This window comes from Trachemys scripta, chromosome 23 (assembly GCF_013100865.1).
Source record: "Trachemys scripta elegans isolate TJP31775 chromosome 23, CAS_Tse_1.0, whole genome shotgun sequence".
Classification (NCBI taxonomy): Eukaryota; Metazoa; Chordata; order Testudines; family Emydidae; genus Trachemys; species Trachemys scripta.
This window is the reverse complement of record NC_048320.1, coordinates 11,772,076-11,795,334: the sequence shown is the minus strand read 5'-3', so window position 1 is coordinate 11,795,334 and position 23,259 is coordinate 11,772,076. Positions and strand designations below refer to the sequence as shown.

General features: G+C 60.5%; 1 protein-coding gene across 7 annotated transcripts in view; it reads left to right on the top strand.

Annotated features, from left to right (window-relative positions):
- The window catches only part of SRCIN1 (SRC kinase signaling inhibitor 1), a 176,137-nt gene that overhangs the window by 142,228 nt on the left and 10,650 nt on the right, over window positions 1–23,259 (top strand). For 4 of the 7 annotated variants that reach the window (XM_034755731.1, XM_034755730.1, XM_034755729.1 and 1 more), the window contains 14 exons: window positions 248–1,077; window positions 2,639–2,731; window positions 3,844–3,887; window positions 4,884–5,062; window positions 6,905–7,080; window positions 7,523–7,644; window positions 10,202–10,349; window positions 11,211–11,511; window positions 12,952–13,195; window positions 14,602–14,756; window positions 14,856–15,008; window positions 16,126–16,254; window positions 18,083–18,142; window positions 19,008–20,357. In XM_034755731.1, coding sequence (XP_034611622.1) covers window positions 248–1,077; window positions 2,639–2,731; window positions 3,844–3,887; window positions 4,884–5,062; window positions 6,905–7,080; window positions 7,523–7,644; window positions 10,202–10,349; window positions 11,211–11,511; window positions 12,952–13,195; window positions 14,602–14,756; window positions 14,856–15,008; window positions 16,126–16,254; window positions 18,083–18,142; window positions 19,008–20,357 — 3,984 coding nt within the window. The remainder of the gene's footprint in view (window positions 1–247; window positions 1,078–2,638; window positions 2,732–3,843; window positions 3,888–4,883; window positions 5,063–6,904; window positions 7,081–7,522; window positions 7,645–10,201; window positions 10,350–11,210; window positions 11,512–12,951; window positions 13,196–14,601; window positions 14,757–14,855; window positions 15,009–16,125; window positions 16,255–18,082; window positions 18,143–19,007; window positions 20,358–23,259) is intronic. The other 3 variants (XM_034755734.1, XM_034755735.1, XM_034755733.1) reach the window with 2 other exon arrangements.

Below are 23,259 nucleotides of genomic sequence, written 5' to 3'. Positions count from 1 at the left end.
GCCAGGGAGAATGGGGGGACAGCGGGGGAGGAGAGAGGTACTGTCACATGCATGCACACCCACGTGCGTGCACACACGTGCAACACACCCGCAAAGGCAGCTCGTCTCGGCGACCCTATGACCCCCCCACACTTTTGCGGGTCTCCGGGCCCCGCTCTGGAAGGGTTCTGCCGGGGTGGGCCTGGGGCTTGCCCCACAAGAGGGGCGAGTGGTTACAGCCTCGGTGGCACGTCTCTCTTCCCTGCAGCGGGAGATGGTTTACACCTCCAGGGAGTCGTCCCCCACCCGCCGGCTGAACAGCATGTCCCCCGCTTCCCACCTCACCTCTGGCTCCCCTCCGCCTGTGCTCCAGTCTTCCTCCCCGTCCCGCTCCCGCATGTCCTACAGCGGCGGGCGCCCGCCCTCCTACGCCGGCAGCCCCGTGCACCACGGCGAGCGCCTCTCCAACCTGCCGCCCGCCGCGGGCGTGTCGCCCAGCCCCAGCGCCATCCTGGAGCGCCGGGACGTCAAGCCGGACGAAGACCTGGCCGGCAAGAACATGGTGCTGGTGAAGAACGAGGGGCTGTATGCCGACCCCTATGGCATGGTGCACGAGGGGCGGCTCAGCATCACCTCCACGCAGTCCCTGGCCGGCATGGGCGACCCCTTCGCCTACGCCGGGGGGCTGTACAAACGGGGCTCGGTCCGCTCCCTCAGCACCTACTCGGCGGCCGCCCTGCAGACAGAGCTGGAGGACAGCCTGTACAAGCCCAACGCCCAGATCTACAGCGACACCTACGGGCCCAGCCTTGGCTTCCGCATGCCCCCGTCCTCCCCGCAGAAGATGGCCGACGGCCGGCTGGTGGACGTCCAGCAGGGGCAGAGCCCTCACAGTCCCTACTCGGGGCCGCCCAGCAGGTCCTCGCCTGTCCGCCAGTCCTTCCGCAAAGACTCCTGCTCCTCGGTCTTCATGGACAGCCCCGTCAGCAAGCCCCGCAACCCCAGCTCCTCGGGGGCCCCCGAACTCTTCCCAGGCCCCGGGGATCGACCCCTATCAGGGTTCGGCCCTCCCGTGCCCGCCAAGGATACGGAAACAAGGTAAGGAACGGGGCTTGGATCGTCAGCTTCCCAGCAACGATGGGACTAGGAGACTGAGTCCTGGGTTTTCCGTGCGGTCAGGTTGTGAACCCCCTTTTCCAGATGGGAAACTGAGTCACAGAGAGGAGACAGTCGCACGGCAGTGGCAGAGACGGGAATTAGAACCCAGAAGTCCTGAGATGCAGTAAATGGCTTTGAGCACTAGAGTATGATCCAGCGATACAGGAGGCAGCGTAGTTTAGTGGTTTGAGCTGCGGACTGGGCCTCAGGACTCCTGGGTTCTTTTTCTTAACTCTTTTGCTGTTGGACCTTGGCTAATGCATCAGGCAGGTGGGGGAATCTGGGGTCTGGGTCACCTCTTGGTGCCACTTTGTAGAGAAAAACTTCAGTGGGATGCCGAGGAGGGAGGATGGTCTGGTGGACAGGGCTCTGGGCTGGGCTTCAGGAGACCCAAGTTCAGAGCCTGGCTTTTCACGGGCGCCCTGTGTCACTCTGAGCTGGAGTTTTGCTGCCACTCAGCCCCCATTGTGACGCCGATGGCCGTGTCTGCACCCACGGCGCTGCGTAGTCGGGCTGAGGTCGAAGCGAGCTGGGCAGTCCCGCCGGGACGTCCACCCAGCTCTTTGCAGCATGCTGGCGTGAGTCTGTGTACTGTGTACTGCTCCCAGTGGCCGTGTGGACGTACCCCCTTGGAATCCTGGCCCCTTATCGCTCTGTGCCTCGGTTTCCCTGGCAGTGCATCCCTATCCCAGCTCATCAAACTAGGGGCCCCGCACAAGAGGGAGCAATTCTGTCTTCCCCAGCCTGTGTATGAAAAGCCAGAGCCCCCATTGTAACACTGCCAGTACAGCAGGGAGAGATGCACACAGGCAGGTAGTTGGTATGGAAATAAGCCATTATCTTGCCTTTCATCTCTCTGCGCCTGTCTCTTCATCTCCCAAGCAATGATGGTCTCATTTGTTGTTCCCAGGGACAAGCCGGGCTGTCAGGCTGTCAGGGGGGGAGCCATTTGGGATCTGTCCAGGGGGAGAGAGATGGGGGAGGATGGAGGCGGACAGCAAAGGACAGCGGAATTAGCAGCGTTGTCCCGTCATGAGCTGCTGTACCGGCAAGCACCTGCACCAGGACCTCAGATGGACTCATTATTCACAGGCCGCCCAGGGCCCCGATAGGGGAGGACGAGGCTCAAAGAAGGACAAGGCCCTCAGGGACAGACTGAGGGTTGAGATCCCTTTTTAAATATTGCCCGGGCTCTACGGCCAGGGATGGGGGTGGGAGGCTGGAGCAGAGAGAAACGGAGGGTCGGATCCCCAGCTGGCGCGAATGGACATGGGGAGGGAATTGACCTCAAGGGAACTCCACTGATCTACACCAGACGAGGGTCTGGCCCTGAGACTCCAACAGGGTTTGAGCACCTAGGGTGTGGATCCAGATGGGGCGTTCTCCTGGGCAAGGCCAGGACCCTGGGTCCATAGGCCCTTGGCCTCCCCTGCGGATACCCAGCCCTGGAGGGTCCGTCCGCTGGAGCCCAGATCTAATACAGCTCTGTTGCCCCCCAAAGGGAACGGATGGAAGCCATGGAGAAGCAGATTGCCAGCCTGACGGGGCTGGTGCAGAGTGCGCTGCTCCGGGGCTCCGAGGGCGAGACCCCCAGGTAAGGAAGCGGGGCAGGAGGCCGCTGATCCTGCCCCGGCGTGGGGCAGGTGGCAGGTTGCGCGTGATCCGGGCTTTCCCGGCGATCTCAATAGCCACGAGCTGCATCCCGCAACGTCCTGCAGGGGGCGCCGGGGGCTATTTTACGGGAACGCGGCGTCATTCAATGGAAGCACGTGGGGATTGGAGGCTTTAAGCCCCGCCCAGTGATGCGGCTGCCGAGAGGAAACCAAAGGGCGCAGAGCATCGCGCTCGTCCCCAGTGGGCCCCGACAAATTATCCAGGGGGGTGGGGAGAGCACCCCAGACACATGGGCCATCTGCAAACGAGGCCCTGATCCCCGCTCCCCCGGGATGGTCACCCAGGGCAGCCCCATTGCTGCTGATCGCATCCGCTGGGCTCGCCAAGGCTGAGCGCAGAGCAGGGCCTGGGGACCAGGCCTGTGATAGGCTCTTAGGAACGGCGGTAAGGACCACGCCCGCGGTCCATGTGGCCCAGCACCAGCTACTGCCGAGCAAGGTTCCGGATTCCCCCTCCAGGCAACTTTGGCCCAGCGAGCCTCTTCCTACCACCTGTTCGTCGGAGGCTGGCTCCTGCTCCGAGCCAGGAGGGTCGACAGCCCTTCCAAAGCGCTTGGTGTCCTGTCCTTTCACTGTGTATTTCTCCGACTCCGGAGAGTCTTGTTCTCCCTGGATTCGCTCGATCCCTGCCAAGCTCCGGGCCGCTATCTTGTGGCAGTGAGTTCCACCGGCTCATGGCGCCCAGTGGGGCCCAGTGCTCATGGACACTCTGGCCAGTGCAGGCAGTTCTAACAGGGCAAAGGGGCCTCGGAGCGGCTGTAAATCTCACTGGCTCCCCCCTCACGGCCTCACGGCCCAGGGGAACCCCAGCGTGGTCAGCTTGGGAAGGGAGAAGATCCTCTCCCTTTGGGGCTGTTTGAGGGGGGAGATTGGGAGGGGGCAGCAAGACACTAACGCCAGTTAACATCCTTCTCCGGGCACCTCCTCCCCTGCTCGTGGCCTATCTCTGTGACCTCCCACCTTTGCCGGCTCTCCTGGGCTGGAGCTTGGCATGTTTAACTCGCTCTCACCTGCCGCCCTCCCCTCCATGCAGCGAGAAGACGGACGCCACCAACGGAGGGACACCCCCGTCAGCACGTAAGTGACGGAGCCGCAGCCCCAAACCCCGCCGGCGCACTGGGTCCTCCCACTCCGGGGGCCGGGGAGCGCCATTGGGTAGCTGGCCCCGGGTCGGAGAGGAGCGCGTGGGATTTCGGGCTCCAGGGGCGTGTGGGAGGGGCCTCCAGGGCTCCCCCTCCTAGGCAGGTGGCATCAACCCTCGAGGATGGGTCTCCGTCCTCTGCCCCCACCCCCTCTCTCCAGTGAGGAACATGGCTTCTGAGGGAGACTCTGAGCAGCTCCACAGAAAGACCCAGGAAGCCTGGCCCAGCCCCACCCCACACAGCAGCTCCTCCCCCACCAGCCCTGTCCCCACCCCCACACAGCAGCTCCTCCCCCACCGGCCCTGTCCCCACCCCCACACAGCAGCTCCTCCCCCACCGGCCCTGTCCCCACCCCCACACAGCAGCTCCTCCCCCACCATCCCGGCTCCACCCCCACGCAGCAGCTCCTCCCCTACCATCCTGTCCCCACCCCCACGCTGCAGCTCCTCCCTCACCAGTGCGGCCCCACGCACAGCAGTGCATTCCTCGCTCAGTGCTCTAAAATCCCCCCCTTGCCCGCACTGGGAGCGCCCAGACGAGTGATTCTGTTTCTAGGGACTCTTTGGCAGTTGGTGTCTTGCTGCCTGGTCTCAGGGTACAATTCTGGGCACCAAACCCACCCGCCTCTAGGCAGAAACGGGGCTGGGTTTAGCCGCAGGACCGGGCCGGGAAGTGGGTTCTGTGGAAGGTGGGAGAACCAGATTTGCAGACCCAGCCATGGCGTGGGGTGTCTCTTGCTGGAGGGGCCCGGTGGGCTGTGGAAGGGAGACCAAGGGGAGGTGCCTTATATTTAGGTAGGGCCTCCCCTGCAGACTGAAAGCAGTGTGTGTGTCTAGAGGGGGGAGGAGAGGGGGCAGAGAACGAGGGAGAAGGGATGGGAGCCTTCCCCGGTCTTAGCACTGCATTAGTCCTGCTCTGTTCTTGCTCTCAGCCGCCAGCCGGAGCTGCACGGGGACTCCGATCCCCGCCCCCTCGTACCCCTCCGCCACCAGCACCCCAGCCGGGCAGCCGACGGCCATCACCCGCCTGCACATGCAACTGCACCTCCATGACCTGCAGCAGAACGCCAGCGACCTCCGCAACCAACTGCAGCAGCTGAAGAAGTTGCAGGTGAGGGGAGCGCCAGCCTGGGAGCGTGCCCGCCGGCTCTCATCGGGGCATGTGTGGCTCAGGGCCAGGAGAGTCCTGCCTTGCCTCTTAGCACACAGCTCCTGACCCCAGTGGCAGGAGGTGGGGAAGGTCACCCACAGGCAGGAAGGGCCCAGTCGGCAAAAGGACCCCCGGAGTCAGGCCTACGCTGCAAAACAAGATGTGATCTTAACCCGGGTTCAAATAGCAGTGAAGATCCGGCCACTTGGCTTTAACCCCAGGCTCCCCCATCGCTCACGCTGCCGTGTCGTCACTGCTCTTTGAACCCGAGTTAAGAACATCCCTTTGTCCCAGTGTACACAGACCATGTCCCATTGTAGCCTCAACCTCTTGTTTGAAACCACCATCCAGCGCCTGTGGTGCTGGTGATACGGGGACCAGCCTGAGACCCGCCAACGCCCGTGGGCCACCGAAGAGCTGTCCCGCGGCAATCGCCCGTTCACCAGCCCCTGAGCCGGCTGTCCTACTGCTCAGGTTCAAACTCAGCCCAGCTTCTTGGCCTGGAGCAAAGCAAAGGAGCGTTGGTTGGCAAAGGGGGGATTGGCTGTTCCGTGCCCAGTTAAGATCCGGGGTAGCGGAGCAGCATTCCCCCACATCCACAGCCGGGCCCCCCAATCCTCCTCCTTTCTCCCTGCTAGCTCGTACCCCCACCCGCAGCTTGCACCAGAATCCCACCCTTCCTGCTGAACAGTGCCTGCCTGGCACTGGACGGCCAGGCAGATGGCAGCTCCCCGTCAGGAGCCAGGGATCTTGGTGGCCAGGCCCAGCTTTTCTTGGTCTCGTCTAGCGCCAAAGCTAATTACCAGTGACAGATTTGGGGGGAGCGGCAGTTCTGGCTGGCGCTGCAGAGATGGGGGAGGGGGAAGCGGTCCAGTCGGGTGGAATGGAGAACGGCTGACGCCCTCCCAGGGCCCGGCTCCTTCCGTCAATCGGCCAGATTCCCGGGAAATACGTCCGAGATCAAAGTCCAGCCTGTGCCACACACACCCGCCCCTGCGTCTGTCTCACCCTGACCCTCCTTGGCAGACCCTGCCACGGCCGGGATTGCCAGGCAAACCAGGGGGGCCGAGCCCGGCGGCTTTGCCCAGGGAAAGCACGCAGAATGGGGGGTTGGGGAACCATCTTTGCCAGCTGTTTGATTTTTAAGCTGACCCGTGGGTGGACACAGGAGGCAGCCTGGTAGTCGTGACGAAGGGGGGTTGGTTGCTCTCCAGTGGGACAGAGGAAAAGGGGATCCCCGGCGAGCCCCCCAACATGTGTGTAAGGGCTGAGCTGCACCCACTTGTCATGGTGGGGGGTTAATGTGTAATCGACTTGTCCCCCTCTCCCCCGCCCAGTGCCACCACCACATTCTCACCTGGGCAGTGACAGCCGCATGTTATCCCTGGAGCTGGGGTCAGCACTTCACAATCCCCCCTCGTCCCCAGCTTTGCCGGCAGGGCACTTGGCTGCTGGGTGGCAGACCCCCAGGTTCTCAGCCAGCCTTGAATCCTGCCCCCCTTCGCCCTCCTATGTGCAAATGGGAGCTCCCTGTCTCCTGTTCTACTAGGAAAGACCCTTGCCAAGCTGGGGTCCTGGCTCCCACCGCCTTGCTCCAACCACCGGCTAGAGCTGGGAATAGAACCCAGGAGTCCTGGCTCCCCGTGCCCTGCATTGCCATTCTGGGTGTTCGGATCTGTATTGGGGAGGGCGACAGAATCGGTCGGCTTTTCCGTTTCCTCGTGCTCCCTGAAGTATCCCCAGTTCACGCCCTCCCCTCCCTTCTCTGTCCCCCCACCCCGCCCCGCCTCTCTGGCCTCACAGCTGCAGAACCAGGAGACGGTGAAGACGATGCTGCGGCGGACGGAGACGGAGATCAGCGTGCGGGTGACGGACACCATGCGCAAGCAGGAGGACCCCCTGCAGCGTCAGCGCAGCCTGGTGGAGGAGGAGCGGCTCCGCTACCTGAACGAGGAAGAGCTAATCACCCAGCAGTTAAAGTGAGGGCGGGATTGGAATCCGTCCCTGGGGGGGCAGGGCACCCAGTGCCTGTCCCTGGGGGTGAGCGGGCAGGGCGCCCAGTACCCATCCCTGATCCTGCCTATGGCTCTGCCCTCTCCGAGAGGGCCTGGGAACGGCTCTGGGAATTAAAGTCTGCGTGGCCAGCTCCCCAGCGGGTATAAATTGGCCATAGCACCAGTGGGCCGGTTCGGAGAGGCCCCCGGTCGGCCTTCGTGCCGGTGCCTGATCCTGAAGAGGTACCAGAGCTGCTAACGGCCCAACGGGCACAGCCGGGGCCTGAGCGGCAAGCCGTGCATGCGTGCCCCGGGGGCCCTGCCCGCACTCCCCGATCCAGCCCGGCTGCTCCCCTTCCCCCAGCTCCCCCTCTCCTCGCCCCGGCCCGGAGGACGTGGGAGTGACATTCGCACGGTGTGCTTACAGCGACCTGGAGAAGTCGGTGGAGAAGATCCAGAAGGACAATCACCGGCTGGTTCCTGTGCAGGAGCTGGAGGAGAAGGCCATGGTGCTGAAACAGCTGGGGGAGACGCTGACCGAACTGAAGGGTGAGAGAGGGCCGGCGGGGGGAGAGGGCCGAGGGCGGTCCCAGGAGTGCATAGGTCTGGGGGGCTGGTAGGATCGTGGGTGGGATTAGCTTGCACCCCTGAATGCTATCCAAGCGCATTCAACTGCACCCGTCAGGGATGGCCTAGGTTTGCTTGGTCCTCAGCGCCGGGGGCGGGAGCTGGGCTTGATGACCGCTCAGGGTCGCTTCCCGCTCTCCATTTCTGCGATTGTGTGGAGGTGGGTGTGGGGCAGCCTTGGAGAGCTGTGTGTGCCGGGCTCCGTATGCAGGGTGCCCTTGTTTTAGTTGATGTAGGAGGCTGTGCTCAGGGGCATATATGCCGACAATTACAGGTGTTCCTGTGTCCACATGTACTCGGTGTGCAATTTGCATCCCCAGTCCCCAGTGGACCCAATGAGAACCAGGCGTCCAATCCCCTTAGGCAGCTTTCAAAGCTTCACCCTGAAGGCGTTTGGACCTTTGATTTTATTGTGGGGTTGGTTTGTGGTTTGGAACTGGCAGATGTGACCCTGTAATTGCACACACGTGTATGCTTGGTTTGTTGTCTGTGGAAGTTTGCATATGTCACATGTATGAACCAGATGGTTACCAGGTGTGTAAGTTTGGCTGCGTGAGTCATTATTTGGGAGTTGTATGTGTCTGGGTTGTAGGTGTAGTCGCATGTCTGGGTTTGTGTGTGTCTCCCCGTGTTGGTATGTTCATGTGCTTGTATCGTATGTTTACCTGTGAGTTTGTATGTATTTGGGTTGCGTAAGCTTGTGTGTGTGTTTGCATGTGTTTGCAGGTTGCAGTTTCCCGCATACTTGCAAGTGTTTGCATATATTCAGGTTGCATGTTGCCTCCCTGTGTTTGGGTGGCGTGTTGCCTGCATGTTCGGGTTGTGTGTTGCCTGCGTGTTTGCACGTCTGTGGGTTGCAGGTCTGCACGTATTTGGGCTGCGGGCTGGCTGCACGTGTCTGGGTTGTGTGTTGGCGTGGATGCACGCCTGCCGGTGTATTTGCAGCTTTCCCACATGACGGCCTGCATGGCTGGGTCCTGGTTTGCTCTGCTAGCTGTCAGAGTGAGTGCCGGAGACGCTACCTGAGTGGATCTGACAGCTCATGGCACTTGTGGTTCTGCCTTGGCTCTCCCCCGCCCTCGGGGGCCTGCGCTCAGCCTTCCCCACCCCCTGCCATGGCCCATCTCTGGGCTGGAGTCCCCCCCTCTTTCCCTCCTTTAGCAAAACCTCCATTGAACGTGGCAGAGTTTGTGCTTCCCGGAGCCAAGCCAGCTGCTAAGTGTAGGTGCGTTAAGAGCTGCCAAGGGCATGGGAGGGCATGGGAGTGGGTGGAGAGGGAGCTGGGCTTGGCCTGGTCTTTAGTTCAACCAGGGAGAGTGCCCCTTCCCCATCACCCCCGCCTGCCACGCGGATGGAGCACAAGGCTGGGAGCCAGGAGACCCTGAGTTCTAATCCTGGCCCTGCCACCGACTCGCTGCAAGTCCTTGGTCAAGGCTCCCCGTGCCCATGGCGGGTGCCCCCCTCCCACAAGTGCAGATAACAAGTTACTGCTGCCCCACTTTCAACCAGGTTTGACCCAGCCCCTAACACTAGCTCTGCCCGTCACCCCGAAAGCAGTGACAGCCCTGACCAGCCCCGACAGCGAGAAAGCAAGGGTACAAACAGCCCAGCGAGCAGAGGGGGTGTAAGAGCTGCCCTGTGTTCAGGGTGAACGTAACAAACAAGAGCCTCCTCCCGCCCGGGGGAGGCTGCCCGAGAATCTGAACCGTGTGGCTGGTGGGGGTTGGGCTGGGTCGGGTTGGGGGCGTGGGAAGCAGGAGAAAGATCAGGGCAGCAGAGAGAGAAGGCAGCAAGGAAGCGCTAGACCCAGAAGCACTGGTGGTGTCGCCTCTCTAGGTGTTTGTGAGTACAGGGTTACCATGTTTCAAGGTCCCAAAGAGAGGACACTGCCAGGGGAAGGCAGGGGGTACAGTTTCTGTGGCAATACCATCCCAGGCCCCCCTTACTCCTGCGCTGTGGTGGCACAGCCTCCAGAGTTGGGCGCCCGGTCAGCAGCCGCTGCTCTCCAGCCGCCCAGCTCTGAAGGCGAGGGAAAAGGACAAGTGAGGAAAAATCACAGACATTTGTCCCTCTGTCAAAAATCCGCCCGGATGGAGATTGGAGAGCCGAAAAAGAGGTCGCGTTCAGGGAAACCCGGATGGATGGTAACCCTGTGTGAGTAGGCAGAGGGTGCTCTGGCCCTGTGTGTGTGTGGCAGGGTGTGCCCATGGCAGGGGCTGTGGCGGGTCTGTCTACACAGGGAGTGACCATGAGCTGCCCCTTGCAATCACGGGGGCTTTTCTCCTAGGATGGATGGGGAGGAGGGTTTTCCCCTAAGTTCTCCCAGCCGCTTCCTCCCAGCCGTGCCAAGCAGACGTGGGCAAGGCAGAGCCAGGTGTGTCTCTGGGTGGAGGGCTTTGCATTCCCATGCAGCGGGGAGGGGAGGGTCTTGCCCAGCCCTCCCTGGGCCTGCTCTGACCCTGCTCCTCCCCCGCCGCAGCTCACTTCCCCAGCCTGCAGAGCAAGATGCGGGTGGTGCTGCGGGTGGAGGTGGAGGCCGTGAAGTTCCTCAAGGAGGAGCCGCACCGGCTGGATGGCCTGCTGAAACGCTGCAAGACCGTGACAGACACCCTCGCCCAGATCCGCAGGTGAGCTACTCCCGGCCCGGATCCCCAGGGGAGTCCTGATACCCCACCCCAGGGTGGGTCCCAGCTCCCTGGGCCCTGATCCCTGCTGGGGCGGAGGGAGGGGTCTCATTCCTCTCTCCGCTCCACCAATGATCCCATTCTCAGTCACCCCTTTGTCAAATTTCCCAGCCAGCCCCTTCCTTCTCTCTCGAGGCTCCCCGTAACCATGCCCACAGCTGCTCATCGTCCTCTGCCCTGAAGCCTGCGCCTGGTGGTGCTTGGGCAGCTGGTCTCAGATCCTCCAAGGGATTTGGGCACCTCGATACCTGGTGTCTCTCCATGCACCGATCAGAATAATCTCATAGGCCCCTCGAGCTGCCCCGTCTGTCTGTCTGTCTCTATCCGCCCGTTGTCTTTCGTCTTCGAGCAGAAGCTCCTTGGCTGCCTTTTTGTTCTGGGTTTGTACCGCACCTAACACAACAGGTGCTCGTTACAAGCTCTAGGCGCGCCGGTAATTACTGGAATACAAACGATGATCATTAGTGCTGCCTGGGAAAGGACAATTTAGTCCTGGTGGGAAATTTCAATTGTGACATTTTTTGTGTGCGTTTGACCAAAAAACCCCAAAACCCAACGGGGGCGGGGGAGGGGTCAGGGGGTTGAAAAACCCTTTCTCGATTTAAAAAAAAAAGAAAAACGTTTGTTTTGAAAACTGCAAACGTTCCATTATTTGGTGGTGGTTGATAAATGTATCGACCCACACGGAACCGTTCGATGCGGTTGAAAATGTGTTTGACAACAGGTTACAGCACTTCTCAGCTGCGCTGCCCCATCCCCACCCCAGCCCCCCATGGGGACCTCTGAACTCTGTTCCATTGGCAGGCAAGTGGATGAGAGCGTGTGGGCTCCGTCCAACAACCTGAGCCAGTCCCCGAAGAAGGTGGCATCAGAGATCGATTTCAGCAAGGGTCTGGATTTCGAGGTCCCCACCAGCCCCCCGATGAACCTCCATGACCTGACCGCCTCCACAGATACCCTGGGCACGCCAGGCTTCGGGCAGAGTGGCCCCCAGCCCCCCAAGAGCAATAACCCCTCCCGGGCTCCGGAGATGGTGCCGGCCAAGACCCAGACGGGCCCCGAGACTCCCGGCAGGAGGAGCGCGGACAAGGCCGTGTCCGTAGAGGTGAGAGCCGGGGTCGGGGGGGAGCCTGGCGCTCCTGCTGGGTTGTCTGGCCTGTCGCACACCCAGGAGAGGTTCAAGCCCAGGCCTGCAGGCCAACCCTGTTAGGAACTGAGAATAAAGTGCTCCAGGATTTTTACGCTGCAGGGCTTGAACCAGCCCTGTCACTCTGGGGTGTGTGCTGTAGAGGGGCGCCACCTCCCCACCTATCTCCCAACACTCCCCACTGGAGCAGCTGCTGTCCCTTCTCTGCTGCTCAGTAGCTCCCCCCGCTGGCTGCCTGCACAGGATAGAGCAGCCTGGGGGCTGCTCTGACATGCGGCGGCTCCGTGTGAGCCGAAAGGGAATCCTCTGGGAGAGAATCTGCCCTGGAGTATTGATTGGGGCCTCTTGATCCGTTTGGAAAAGCCAGGCAGTGCTGGGTTAAACCTTTAGTCCTGGAGTCTATTTATAAGGAGACCTAGAGGTTAGAGCAGGGGGAGGCCAGGGAGTCAAGACTTCTGGGTTCTATCCCCAGCTCAGAGACGGAAGTGAGGGCTCGTGGTTCGAGCAGGCAGGGCTGGGAGTCAGGACTCCTGGGCTCTATTCCCAGCTAGAGGAAGGGAGTGTGAGCAGAGAAAAGTGGACAAGGAATCAGGACTCCGAGGTGCCATCCCCACCTCCGCCACTGACTCACTGTCACCTTGGGCAAGTCGCTTTCCCCTCTTCATGCCTCAGTTTCCCCAGTGATGATTTCCCCAGCTCACAGGAAGGGGTGTGAGGATGATGCAGTAGCAGGGACCCTTCCTCTGCAGGCTGGGTCACCTGCTGGGATCATCGAGATGGATCTCACTGATTCCCAGCCAGCGCCGAGGCCTGGGTGGCCCCTCTCTCTGTCTCCTGAGATCTGAAATGCTTTAGTCTAACTAGGCTTTGGGTTTAATACAGGGACATGTGGGGGAGGTTTTCTGGCCCATGCTATACAGGACGTCAGCCTAGATTAGGGATTCTCAAATTTCATTGCAACGCCACCCTCTTCTGACAACAAAAATTATGACAGGACCCCAGGAGGGGGGACCGAAGCCTGAACACGCCCGAGCCCCACTGCCCCAGGGCTTTGGCCCCAGGTTCCAGCAAGTCTAAGCCAGCCTTGGCGACCCCATTAAAACAGGGTCACGACCCAGTTTGGGGTCCCGACCCACAGCTTGAGAACCGCTGGCCGAGATGATCCCTTCTGGCCACAGACTGTATCAAACCCTCTAGTGACTTGGGCCCTTTGGAACAGCTATTCCTGGGGTTCCTCCCAGAGCCCCCCAGCCTGTACCCCAGGATTCTGTGCAGCTGGGGATGGAGCCGAGTGCCCCAGATCCTCGTACGGGTGCCACATGTTCCCACGGACGGGGAAGGCTCCCCCGGCCTGTCCCCCCATTGCAAGCCGCAGCGAGCTCTGCTTTCTGCCGGCAGGCCGCCGAGCGGGACTGGGAGGAGAAGAGGGCAGCGCTGACCCAGTACAGCGCCAAGGACATTAACCGCCTCCTGGAGGAGACCCAGGCCGAGCTCATGAAGGCTATCCCCGACCTGGAGTTTGCCACCAAGCACAAGCAGGCCGCCGGCAGCGCCGCCTCCACGCCTGAGCACAAGCCCTCCAAGCCGCAGCACGCACAAAAATCCACCGCCAAAATCGACCCCAATGGCCGCCGGGGCTCAGGTAGGGGGCAGGGCGGAGCAGGCGAGGGGTGGTCAAAAACCAGGGGGGCCCTTCGTAACGTTTCCCTGCATCCGCTCTGGAGGTGCCCTCCCAAGTCACGCCCCTGGACCGCACCCCTCTTCAGCCTCTCTGCTACCCCCACTGAGTCAAGACTCCTGGGTTCTATAGCAGGCTCTGGGAGGGGTGTGGGGTCAAGTGGGGTTAGAGCGGGGGGGGGGGAGGGCGGGAGCCAGGACTCCTGGGTTCTATAGCAGGCTCTGGGAGGGGGGGGGGGAAGGGGGGTTAAGGGGGGGGGGGAAGAAGGCGGGAGCCAGGACTCCTGGGTTCCATTGCTGGCTCTCGGAGAGGAGTGGGGTGTTTCTGGTTAGAGCAGGGTGTGGGGTTGGGGGTCAGGACGCCTGGGTTCTATCCCCAGCTCTGGGAGGGCCGTGCAGCCTAGGGAATCTGCTCACACCCAGCGGCTGGCGTTACAAACTGGCGTTGCACTCTGTGGACACACACAGACACACACATACACAGACACACTATGGCTGAGGCTGCAGCGCCCTCTCTTGGCCAGCCTGGGAAGTGCATGAGACTCTGCCATTTGGCCTGCTAGGACCACCTGCAATTCACACCAGCGCCTGCCAGCTCTTCCAAGCTGAGAGCAGGACCTGCTCTGAGCGCCGCGCTGCCCCCTGCTGGAGAACCGTGCTCTGTGCAGGAAAAACGTGTGAGCCTAGAAACTCAGCTGGGTTGGCATGGGGCGGGGGGTTGAATGCAGCTTCGGAGGGTTTCCCTGCTGTCTTAATCAACGGGTCCTTATTGCAAGGGCTTTGCACTAGGTATGGGGGAATTGCTCCGTCTCTGTCCCCTGCCTGTAATGTGGACTGAGTTTTAGAGCTGCCCCCAGATCTATTAATGCACCCTGCAAGGTCCTGAGCGCCCTCTCAGGTTGTGGAGGGCATTCAGCACCTCGCAGAATTGGTCCTGTGATCCCTGATCCACGGCTAGCCCAGCCCTAGGCTTCTCCCTAGCTCCACGGGGCCAGTTGTGTGGCCAACTGTGCGCTGGGGCCTACAGGTGAGGTCCCCGGGGCCCTGTAACCCGACCCAAACGGGTCAGCAGCCAAGCCCTCCGAGCCAGAGGCAATCGGCGTGTCCTACGTAAGCCGCTGCCCTGTTGCAAAAGCCACGGGGATGTTCCTATCACACCCACGCCCCAAAGAGCATACATCCTTCCTGATTGCACCGGCACATTCATAGGTGGGGGAAACCCCAACGCTGGGCTGCCCCACACTCACCTGAGCTGTGGACCCCTGGAGATTCTGCTGCGCCCCACTTGACCGTAGGAGAGTCCCTGGCTTGGGGCGGGGTGGATCGGGGAAGAGCGGGGCCTTGCCTCTAACAGCCCAGTTGTTTCCCCAGACGAGCTGACAGTCCCCAGGTATCGGACTGAGAAGCCCTCGAAATCGCCGCCTCCCCCCCCTCCTCGCCGGAGCTTCCCTTCCTCCCACGGGCTGACCACCACCCGCACCGGCGAGGTGATCATCACCAGCAAGAAGGACTCGAGCTTCATGAAGGTATGGGGCGGGCTCCCCGGGGCGGGGGCGGGGAGCGGGGAGCGCCGGCCGGCCCCGGACTCCCAGGGATGATCCCCCCGCCCCCTCTCGCCCTTGCAGAAGGCCGAGTCGGAGGAGCTGGAGCCCCAGAAGCCCCAGGTGAAGTTGAGGCGGACGGTGTCGGAGGTCACCAGGCCTGCGTCCACCCCACCCATCATCGCCTCCGCCATCAAGGACGACGACGAGGAGGACCGGATCATCGCCGAGCTGGAGGTGGGTGCCGAAGGGTGGGGGAGACACATGACGGGACACCCCCCCAGAACGACACCCCCCCCCATCCAGTCACCCTGGGCCCGATCCTGCACTCTCGCAGGAGGAGGAGCACTGCCATCACCAGAAGCAGGATCGGGCCCCTGGCACAGCGGCAAGGAAGCACTGCCCCCTGGGGAAGAGCAGTCAATCAGTTCACAGTATAACGGGGTAGTGGTCTGGTCCTAGCGTCTCCACTCCTGGCTGCACGGAGGGACAGCTGGACTCGCCGGCAGTCAGTGGGTTCGACCCTCCGGGGGCCCAGCAGGGTCAGAGTGGGCGGGGGCGCCGGGCTTTGGCAGAGCGACCCCACCCCTCTCACTCCAGGCTTCCGTCCGGTTTTGGAGTGTAGCCCCACCGGGCGGGGTGGTCTGAAGCTCTGCCAGGTTCAGAGAAGGGTAGGTTGGATTCCCCACGTCCGGGATGGAAACCCTGAAGGCCAGGTACCCTGAGACGATCCATTCAGACACCGTGTCCTGGGGGGGACCGGAAATCTCCCCCGGAAGCTGGCGCTTGCCCCTTTTCCACACATCAGGCGGAGCCGAGGGCTAGACGTCCGGGATGCTTCTTGGGTCCTATTGAGTTCCCCCATGGCTAGCTAGCACAGGGGGTTCCCTGGTCCAAACCCCACGACTATCTAGTTTGGGCTTCCAGCCCCGCCAGAAACCCGTTTGCAGACACCCCCCTCGGACCGAGTGCCAGGGGAGTGCATGAGCCAGGCCGTGATGTGAGTGGCAGGCAGGAGAAACGAACTCCCTGTCCCAGAATCAGAGCCACTAGGGACCCTGCGTTCCCCTCGGGCTCTGTCCCGGGCCGGGCCGGGGTTCTCCGTCCCCAGGGGACAGACCGGACGCCGCAGGGCACACGTCGTTCCAGGGGAGGAGCGTCGCTGTGGCCAGGTTTCCGGCTGTCACTTTAACACCTCCCACACCAGTGCCCAGCCGAGAAGAGCCGCTGTCTCGCCCGCTGCGCGCTGGCGTCAGCGCGTTTAGGATGAGGCCAGACTAGGGAGTGGCAGGCCCGGGGCTCCCTCTCCCCGTTTTATTTCTGCTGCACAACCCCCCGTGTTCTGACTCCCCAGGTGTTTCAGAGAAGCGCTGGCTCCCCATTTATCCCCAAGTTCCGCTGCGACCGGCTCGCGGCCGCCGTCTCCCCCGCTCCCGCAGACTTGTGGCCCAATGGGGCCGCGCTGGCAGCCGAAGGATGGAAGGTAACAGCTTGTGCCCGATCGCAACTCCCTCTTCCACCCGGCTGGCTGCCGCTGCACCTCTGCCCGGCCGCCTCTCCCGTCGGCTCCCCCCTTTCACGCGCTCTCTGGATTAACAAACTAACGGCTCATCACAGCCCCCACATCACTCCCCGACGCTGGCGCGGGCTGTACTGACACAAGCACAGGACTCGGCACTAACCACCAGAGCAACAGCCCCTGGCGCTGCCCCTAGGGGCCAGGCTCTGCACCCCACCTGGGCGGGGGGCAGGTGTGCGTGTGGAGGAGGTGCCGGCTCCCACCGGAGGGGGGTGGAAGGGTCTCGTCACTGCACGCAGGATGCCTCACTGGAACGAGGGCTCTGGGGGGCGATGCATGTCCACGCCCCTGGCGCATGATCCGGTCTGAGCTCTGCAGGGGCTTAGGCGGGTGGCCAGTGGTAGGAGACACCCGGGGTTCTCCATTGGGTCAGGGTCTGGGGTTTGGACCTGCGATGGCCCCGTTGGGTGGGAGAAGAAGACCGAGGGCTGGCTGGCAGGCGAGAGCACAGAAAGCGGGAGGCTGGAGGGGGGTAAAGCCGAAGAGGGCGTGACACAGAGTGGGGGGGCAGAGGGTACAGCTGCCAATCAGAGAGGGGAGAAGATGGGCCTGGGGGAGCTGGACCCAGGAGCCCGGGGGTGGGGAAGAGCCGGGGCGAAGAGACGGAGGGAAGGGACTGGGGGAGAGGGTGGGAATCTGCCCAAGAGCCCTGGCCACGATCCTTCCAGGCCCAAGGGCCATCACACCCTGGGGATCCAGCCAGCCAGCAAGAGAGCTGGGCCCCTCCGGGCCGCTCCCGGCTCAGTGCTATGCTGAGGCAGTCGCTGCTGCAGGGAGTAACTCTCCTCCGGGCCTTCCCTTTGGAGCTGGGGAGGAGACGGTTCCCGGCAGATTCCAGTCCTAGGGGCCAGTCCTGCCTGCAACCCAAACAGCTGGGTCAGCTGAGCCCTCGGGCATCCGCCCTCCCTCCCCAGCTCATCTTCTCCTCCGCTGTCCCCTGCTGAACAAGGGTCAGATCCAACCAACCTGCAACTCACCCTGCGCCCCGGGCTCCATGCTGGGAGGTGCTCCAGGAGCTGGCCAGGGGGCAGCGTCCCAAAACACGTCCCGCGCCCCGCCGCTGCCTCGCGGGAGACATTGGCAAGGCCCACGGCTCAGAGCACGGCGGCCAAGGAGCTCCGCTGTACCAAGAGGAGACGCGATGCCGCCCTGCGCTTCCCCATCCCCGGCTGTCCTGCTGCCCTCTGCCCCTCTCTGTCTGTGTCGATCTCTTTCCCTCTTCTGCAATCCCATCTCCCGGCGCGACCCTCTCCCGCACAGCAGCCGCCGCGCTCCCCTTCCGCGCCTGATTGGCGGCTGGTGGCGGCTCTGTGCTGTGCTTTCTGCCCAGCGGGCGCTGCCTGGAATCGAGCGTGGAATGGGGGGAGCTGAATCACCAGCTGCTGGGGGGGGGTGTGTGTGGAAGCTGCTCCCCAGTGAGTCTCTGCCGCCAGCCCCTGCCTCTTTCTGCTGCCCCTGGTGCTGGCAGGAGTGTTTAGATCCTGGGGGTTGGCTCAGGCCCAGCTCTGGTCCTGGATGTCGGTGCCTGGCCTTGCCGTTTCCCCCTCCTTCCCCCACCTGCATCGGCTGGATCCTAGAACCCTGGAGGGTGGTGATGGGATGAGACCTGCTGCATCGGGGCAGCCCACGTGGGGCCGCACCCACGCCACGAATCCCGGGAAACGGGGCAGCCCCAACCAGGCCCGGCGGGAGGAGCAGAATAACCCGTCTTGTTGCCCTGTTCTGCCACTAGGCTGCAGCGGCCAGCCAGCCCGATGCTGGAACAGACTCCAGCCGCCAGCTGTCAGTCCAGGTAAGCGCTACACGGGGGTGGGGGGCCTGGGCAGAGCCCCTTGCTAGCCCCCAGCTGCAGACAAAGGAAGTCCTGCTAGCACAGAATCCCCTACCCCTGCAAACACTAACACCTCCCTGCAGTGCACAGCTCGGGGGGGTCCCCAGGCCCCTCTGCCTCCAGAATGTGTTAGCCAAGTGGGTCAGAGACACTGCCCTTGTGTGTCCCTAGCCTCTGACTGCCAGACGCTGGGGCTGGATCGCTGGATAATTGCCCTGTTCTGTTCATCCTCTCTGAAGACAGGACGATGGGCTAGCCGGACTATTGGTCTGACCCAGCCTGGCCCTTCTGATGTTCTAATGTAATAGTATCAGGTAGGATAGAGGCCGACGCGGCTCCTTCTCTGGGGATTTCTTCATTGTAGGGACCCGCGGCCCACTGCATCTCCTCCGCAGTGCGTCTTTAATCCTGATTTCAGCTCTGTCGGCGGGCTCTTTAAACAGCACGTTGGCTACGTGTTCCCCAGGGCAGCATCTATGCTGGTTAGGTGCCTAACTCCCATTGGCTCCTCTCACGTACCCAGGTGCACTGTACAGTCCGGTGGGCATCTAGCAGCATCAAGGGGTGCCTAAGCCACCATTCCCCAAAGGGGTTACTGAAACCAAGCCCTCCCTCTTGAGTTGTTCTGCGTCAGGCGCGGCCCAGCGCTCAGGTGCTGCAGAAGTGGCTGGATAGTCTGGGATTATAGACCCAGTAGGTGGATTGTGAAGTTGGCAGCCCGGGCTAAGCAGGGATACCTTCTAAGAAGCACTCAGCTCTGTTCATTTGCATGGCAAACGTCTCCCACTTCCCACCTGCTGTTAACTGGTCTGAATTTTCTCCATAGGAACCGGCCTCTCCAGCCAGCCCGACTGTCCCCCTCCCTCAGATTGTGCTCACCGAGTGGGTGTCTGACCCGCCTTCGCCTGAAGCCGAACTGGAGGTGGCTTCAGAAACAGGCAGCCATCCGTGCACTAACCAGTCCAGCAACAGAGAGGTGGGAATGGAAGGATCTCCACCTGTAGAGCTTACACAGGCCATGGCGGAAACCGAGAGAAACTTGGAGGGGTTGGGGCTCTTGTCAAGCAGCCCTGAGAACCAGGCTGAAAGAGAGGAAAACTCTCTCATCCAGGTGCCATCTGGTTTCTTAGAGCAGACTCTGTCGGCGCCTGGGAGCAGCCAAGCCTCACCCGTCCAGCCTGGAGGTGCTCCAGAAGGAGAGAGAGCATTCTTGTCGCTGTCAAAGGATGAAGGGAACGCCTTGGTTGAGGAGGGAGGAGAAAAGGTTGGGACGTTGAATGCCGGAGAGGAAGGCAGCTGCGAGACTATGGCCTACGGGCCAGTTGTCCGTGTGGAGGACAAACCCCTCATCGATCTCTTGAAAGAACCCGCGGACCCCAAAGTGGGTTCCGAGAAGGTCTCCTCCATCACTGACGAAGGGTCTAAAGCGGCCGTGGGATTTCACGGCGATGTCTCAGAACCCAAAGCCAGGAGAACCAATCCAAGCTCGGAGAGGATGCCCCCCACTTCTGAAGACCCCAGTGGGGCTAGCAAGCAGGCGCAAAGGGAAGACCTCACTGGCTGTCCAGTCTCAAAGTGTCCAACACCAAGACCAAGATCTTTCCCAGGCAAAGATCCAAACCACCAGGTGTCTGAACAACTCACAATACAGCCTCCTGAGGAGCACTTCCGTGCTTCATCGAGATCCAGTGAGCATAGAGCCACCTCTGGACGGAGAACCCTAGACCAACTTGCGGATGGAGAGGAGACCAAGGCAGCCTCGAATACTGGAGGGTCCCCAGCAGAGAGAGAGCAAGAACCGGACCTAGAAGACAAAACCAAAGAGGAAATGTCTCCTCTCGGCTTTGCAAGTCTAAGCAGCCACGAGATTTGTGAATGCACGTACCAAAGACTGGACAGCCTTGAAGAAACTATCCGTGAGCTGGAGATGACCATTAATGAAATCAATATCCACCCGTCAGCTGAATTTCTATTCCGGAGAGAGCTGCTAGGACAGCAGGGGTCTCAGGACGACAGAGGGCTAAAGGAGGGCTTGGGGGATCTTGAACACAGTTGCTGGCATGCCAGGACCATGGATTCAGGACAGGGTGAGGCTGATGCTCCCAGGAGGTCATCTCTGAGCGGGACCAAGCCGCCTCTGCTACCCAAGCCACAGCTTCCGCTCGACAGTCCTAAGGTTTATTTTCTGTTATTCCTCTTGTGCTCTACGCTCGGATTCCCTCTGACGCCTTCTCTTCCTCTGCCTCTCCCTGGCCCCGCCCCCTTCCTGAGAATCCAGCGTCCCCTAGAGCCGAGGTGTAAAAAACGTCCCCTCCCCTTCCCCCGGCATTCGGACAGACCCTGCGATAACTGCAGAAGCGGGGGAGAAATAATGGAGACCGGTGGCACGTGAACCGGAAAGGCAGCAGGCCCTTTGCAAACGAACTGGCCCACTTGGCATCTCTCTCTGTGTTTCCCTCGTGAGCCTTGTGGTGGATTTTTTACACCTTGGCCCCCCCCGCTGGGGGTTAGCGTTGAATTAGACCACAGTCAGCAGTCTTCATCCATTGCACCCGTATTCTGATGCCATCCGTAGGGGAGGGGTGACTGGCTTCCTGGCATGGCACAGACCTGGAAACAAATACCAAATGTGCCGGGCCCCCGTTAACCACCGAGACCCTGGCCACCCCTCTGCTTTGGAAATGGAGTGCTGGCTGCTGGGTGCAAATTCAAACTGTAGCTGGATGGCTGGATGTCAAGTTTGCTGATCGACCCCAAGGCAATAAAATCAGGTCCAGATAAGAATGGGGGGACCCAAGAGATCTGGGAAGAGAAGGCAGATGACAAGGGAGATGTTCCACACAGGGCCTTTGCAGCAGGTTTGGGGGGTAATTTTAGCATAGGAGTCTGAGCCCCAAATGATGAGCGCCAAGGACTGAGTTCTGCTCAAATTTACATCTTAACCTGTGTCCGTCTGGAGTAACCGTATTAATTTCTGTGGAGTTATTCCAGTTTCATGCCCACGGGATCGAGGGCAGGATCAGGTCCTGTTAAAAATTCAGAGTATGTCAGCGCTGCGAAGAAAAACCCGCGACACCGAATCTCAGAGCCTGGCTCGGGCTTCGGGGCTAAAAGCAGGGACGATGTTCCCGCTCAGGCTGGAGCCCGGGCTCTGAAATCCAGCGAGTGCAAAGGGTCTCAGAGCTCCGGCTCCAGCCTGAACCTAAACATCTACACGGCTACTTTTAGCCCGGCGAGCCCAAGTCAGTTGGGCTTTTTCTTTGCCGTGTAGACGTACCCCTAGGGACGCCACATTAGATCTCCTCCATTTGTAAGTAAAAGGATGGAGAGTTTTTTGTGTCTCACTTTTCTGACTAACTGCACTTTAAGTGGCCTTGCTAAGTGGCAGATGGTTCTCCTAATTAAATCACAGAGCGGAGCTCCTGAAGCTGTCCAAATTGGTTGCAAATGGAATCTGCAAGGACCAGGCGTCTTGCTGAATAGCTGATGGGGGAAAGGGGTGGGGAGAACTCCGCCAGTCAGAACTCAGCGTATTCCTTTATTAACCCTCAGCTTTTAAGAACGAATCCCTTTTCCCTTCGTAGCAATTAGACTGGGCCTGGTTCTTGCTTACATTAAGGCCCCTTGACATCGCTGCGCCTGTGTCAATGGGACTTCAAATGGATGTCGCTGTCGTTTGCTACCACTTCAATTCCGGTTACACAGATGGATTGGTGAAAAGGGGCCACAGGGTCTGTCTACACTGCAGTCGGGTGACTGCAGCTCGTATAGACGTATGCGAGCTAGCTTTAATTCCGTACGAATAATGCGGCAGCACCGGCTAGCTACCCAGGGTCCCTTGCACGCTGCCACGGCTTCACTGCTATTGGTACCCGAGCGCCGGTCACATCTCTGATGGCCGTGTAGACCCTTAGGATAAATGAGAATGAAGCCCGCAAGTTTGATTTATCGCTACAGTACCAGGACCTATGGTTGCCTGGATGCATCACAAAACAAAGGTCTTGAAACAGGAGGCCACTTAGCTAAGGTTTGGCTGAATCGGTCACTAATCAGATGAAAATTCACCCCCGATCACCCTAAATTTCTGGGCTGTTTGAGACCCAGATCCAAATGGTAACAGCTCACGCTTGTCTGTAATCACTGCAACAGGCAGCGTATCACACCAGAACATAGCTGGGCAATGTTGTTATATGTTCACTGCATGCACACAGAGAACTTAGACACGGACAGAAATATGCCTGCTGTAAGGTTACAGCGTAACGTGACTTTATATCTTAGAATTCAGAATGATAACCCACAAGAGCCCAAAAAACAGAGAGAGAGAAAGCAGGCTGCTCCCTAGAACAGCGCATCTCCACTCACCTCACCTTCTTCTAGGCTGGCTGGCTGACACCCATCGGTGCTCACTGCACTTCTCTTGTACGGCTTATTTAGACTCCCTCATTTACGACTCTGCTGAATCTAGTGTCATGGGCCTGATTTTTGTGTCATTGAAATGAGGGTCCATCCATTTACAGCTCCTGGGTTAGGATGCTCAGGCCTGGCCTAAATTTCAGCTCAGCACACGTCCTGCTCAGCGTTCCTTTACAAAGCCCAGAGGGAAAGGCTCAGTTTATGCCACCCATTGTAGCTGGTCCCAGATCTGCTAGTGTCTTTCCATAATAACTGTAGCAACCTGCATGGAACTTGGAGAGAGGAGCAGGTTGCAGGATGGAAGAGTTTGGAAGAGGCACCAGAAAGTCAGTCTGTGTGCACATGGCTAGAATGCTAGCATGCACTCCAGGAAACAATAATAAGGAGCTACATGGGGCAAACGATTGCAGTGATCGGTTACTAGTTATTCCTTGGGCGCAGCCTTGATATCCACCCGAGTTACAGGACCTCTGTCTGCTTACAGATTAATCTTTTCTTTGTGCTGTCCTTCTCACCAGCTTCTGTATCTCAAACTGTACGTGGATAGCTAATAAAAACTGCTTTATTCCCACTGTCATGATTCCCACCTGGAAATCTGCCTCTGTCTCAAAGCAGCTCTCTTTCTTTCGCTTTCACATGCATCCTCTCATCGAGCCGGGATGCAT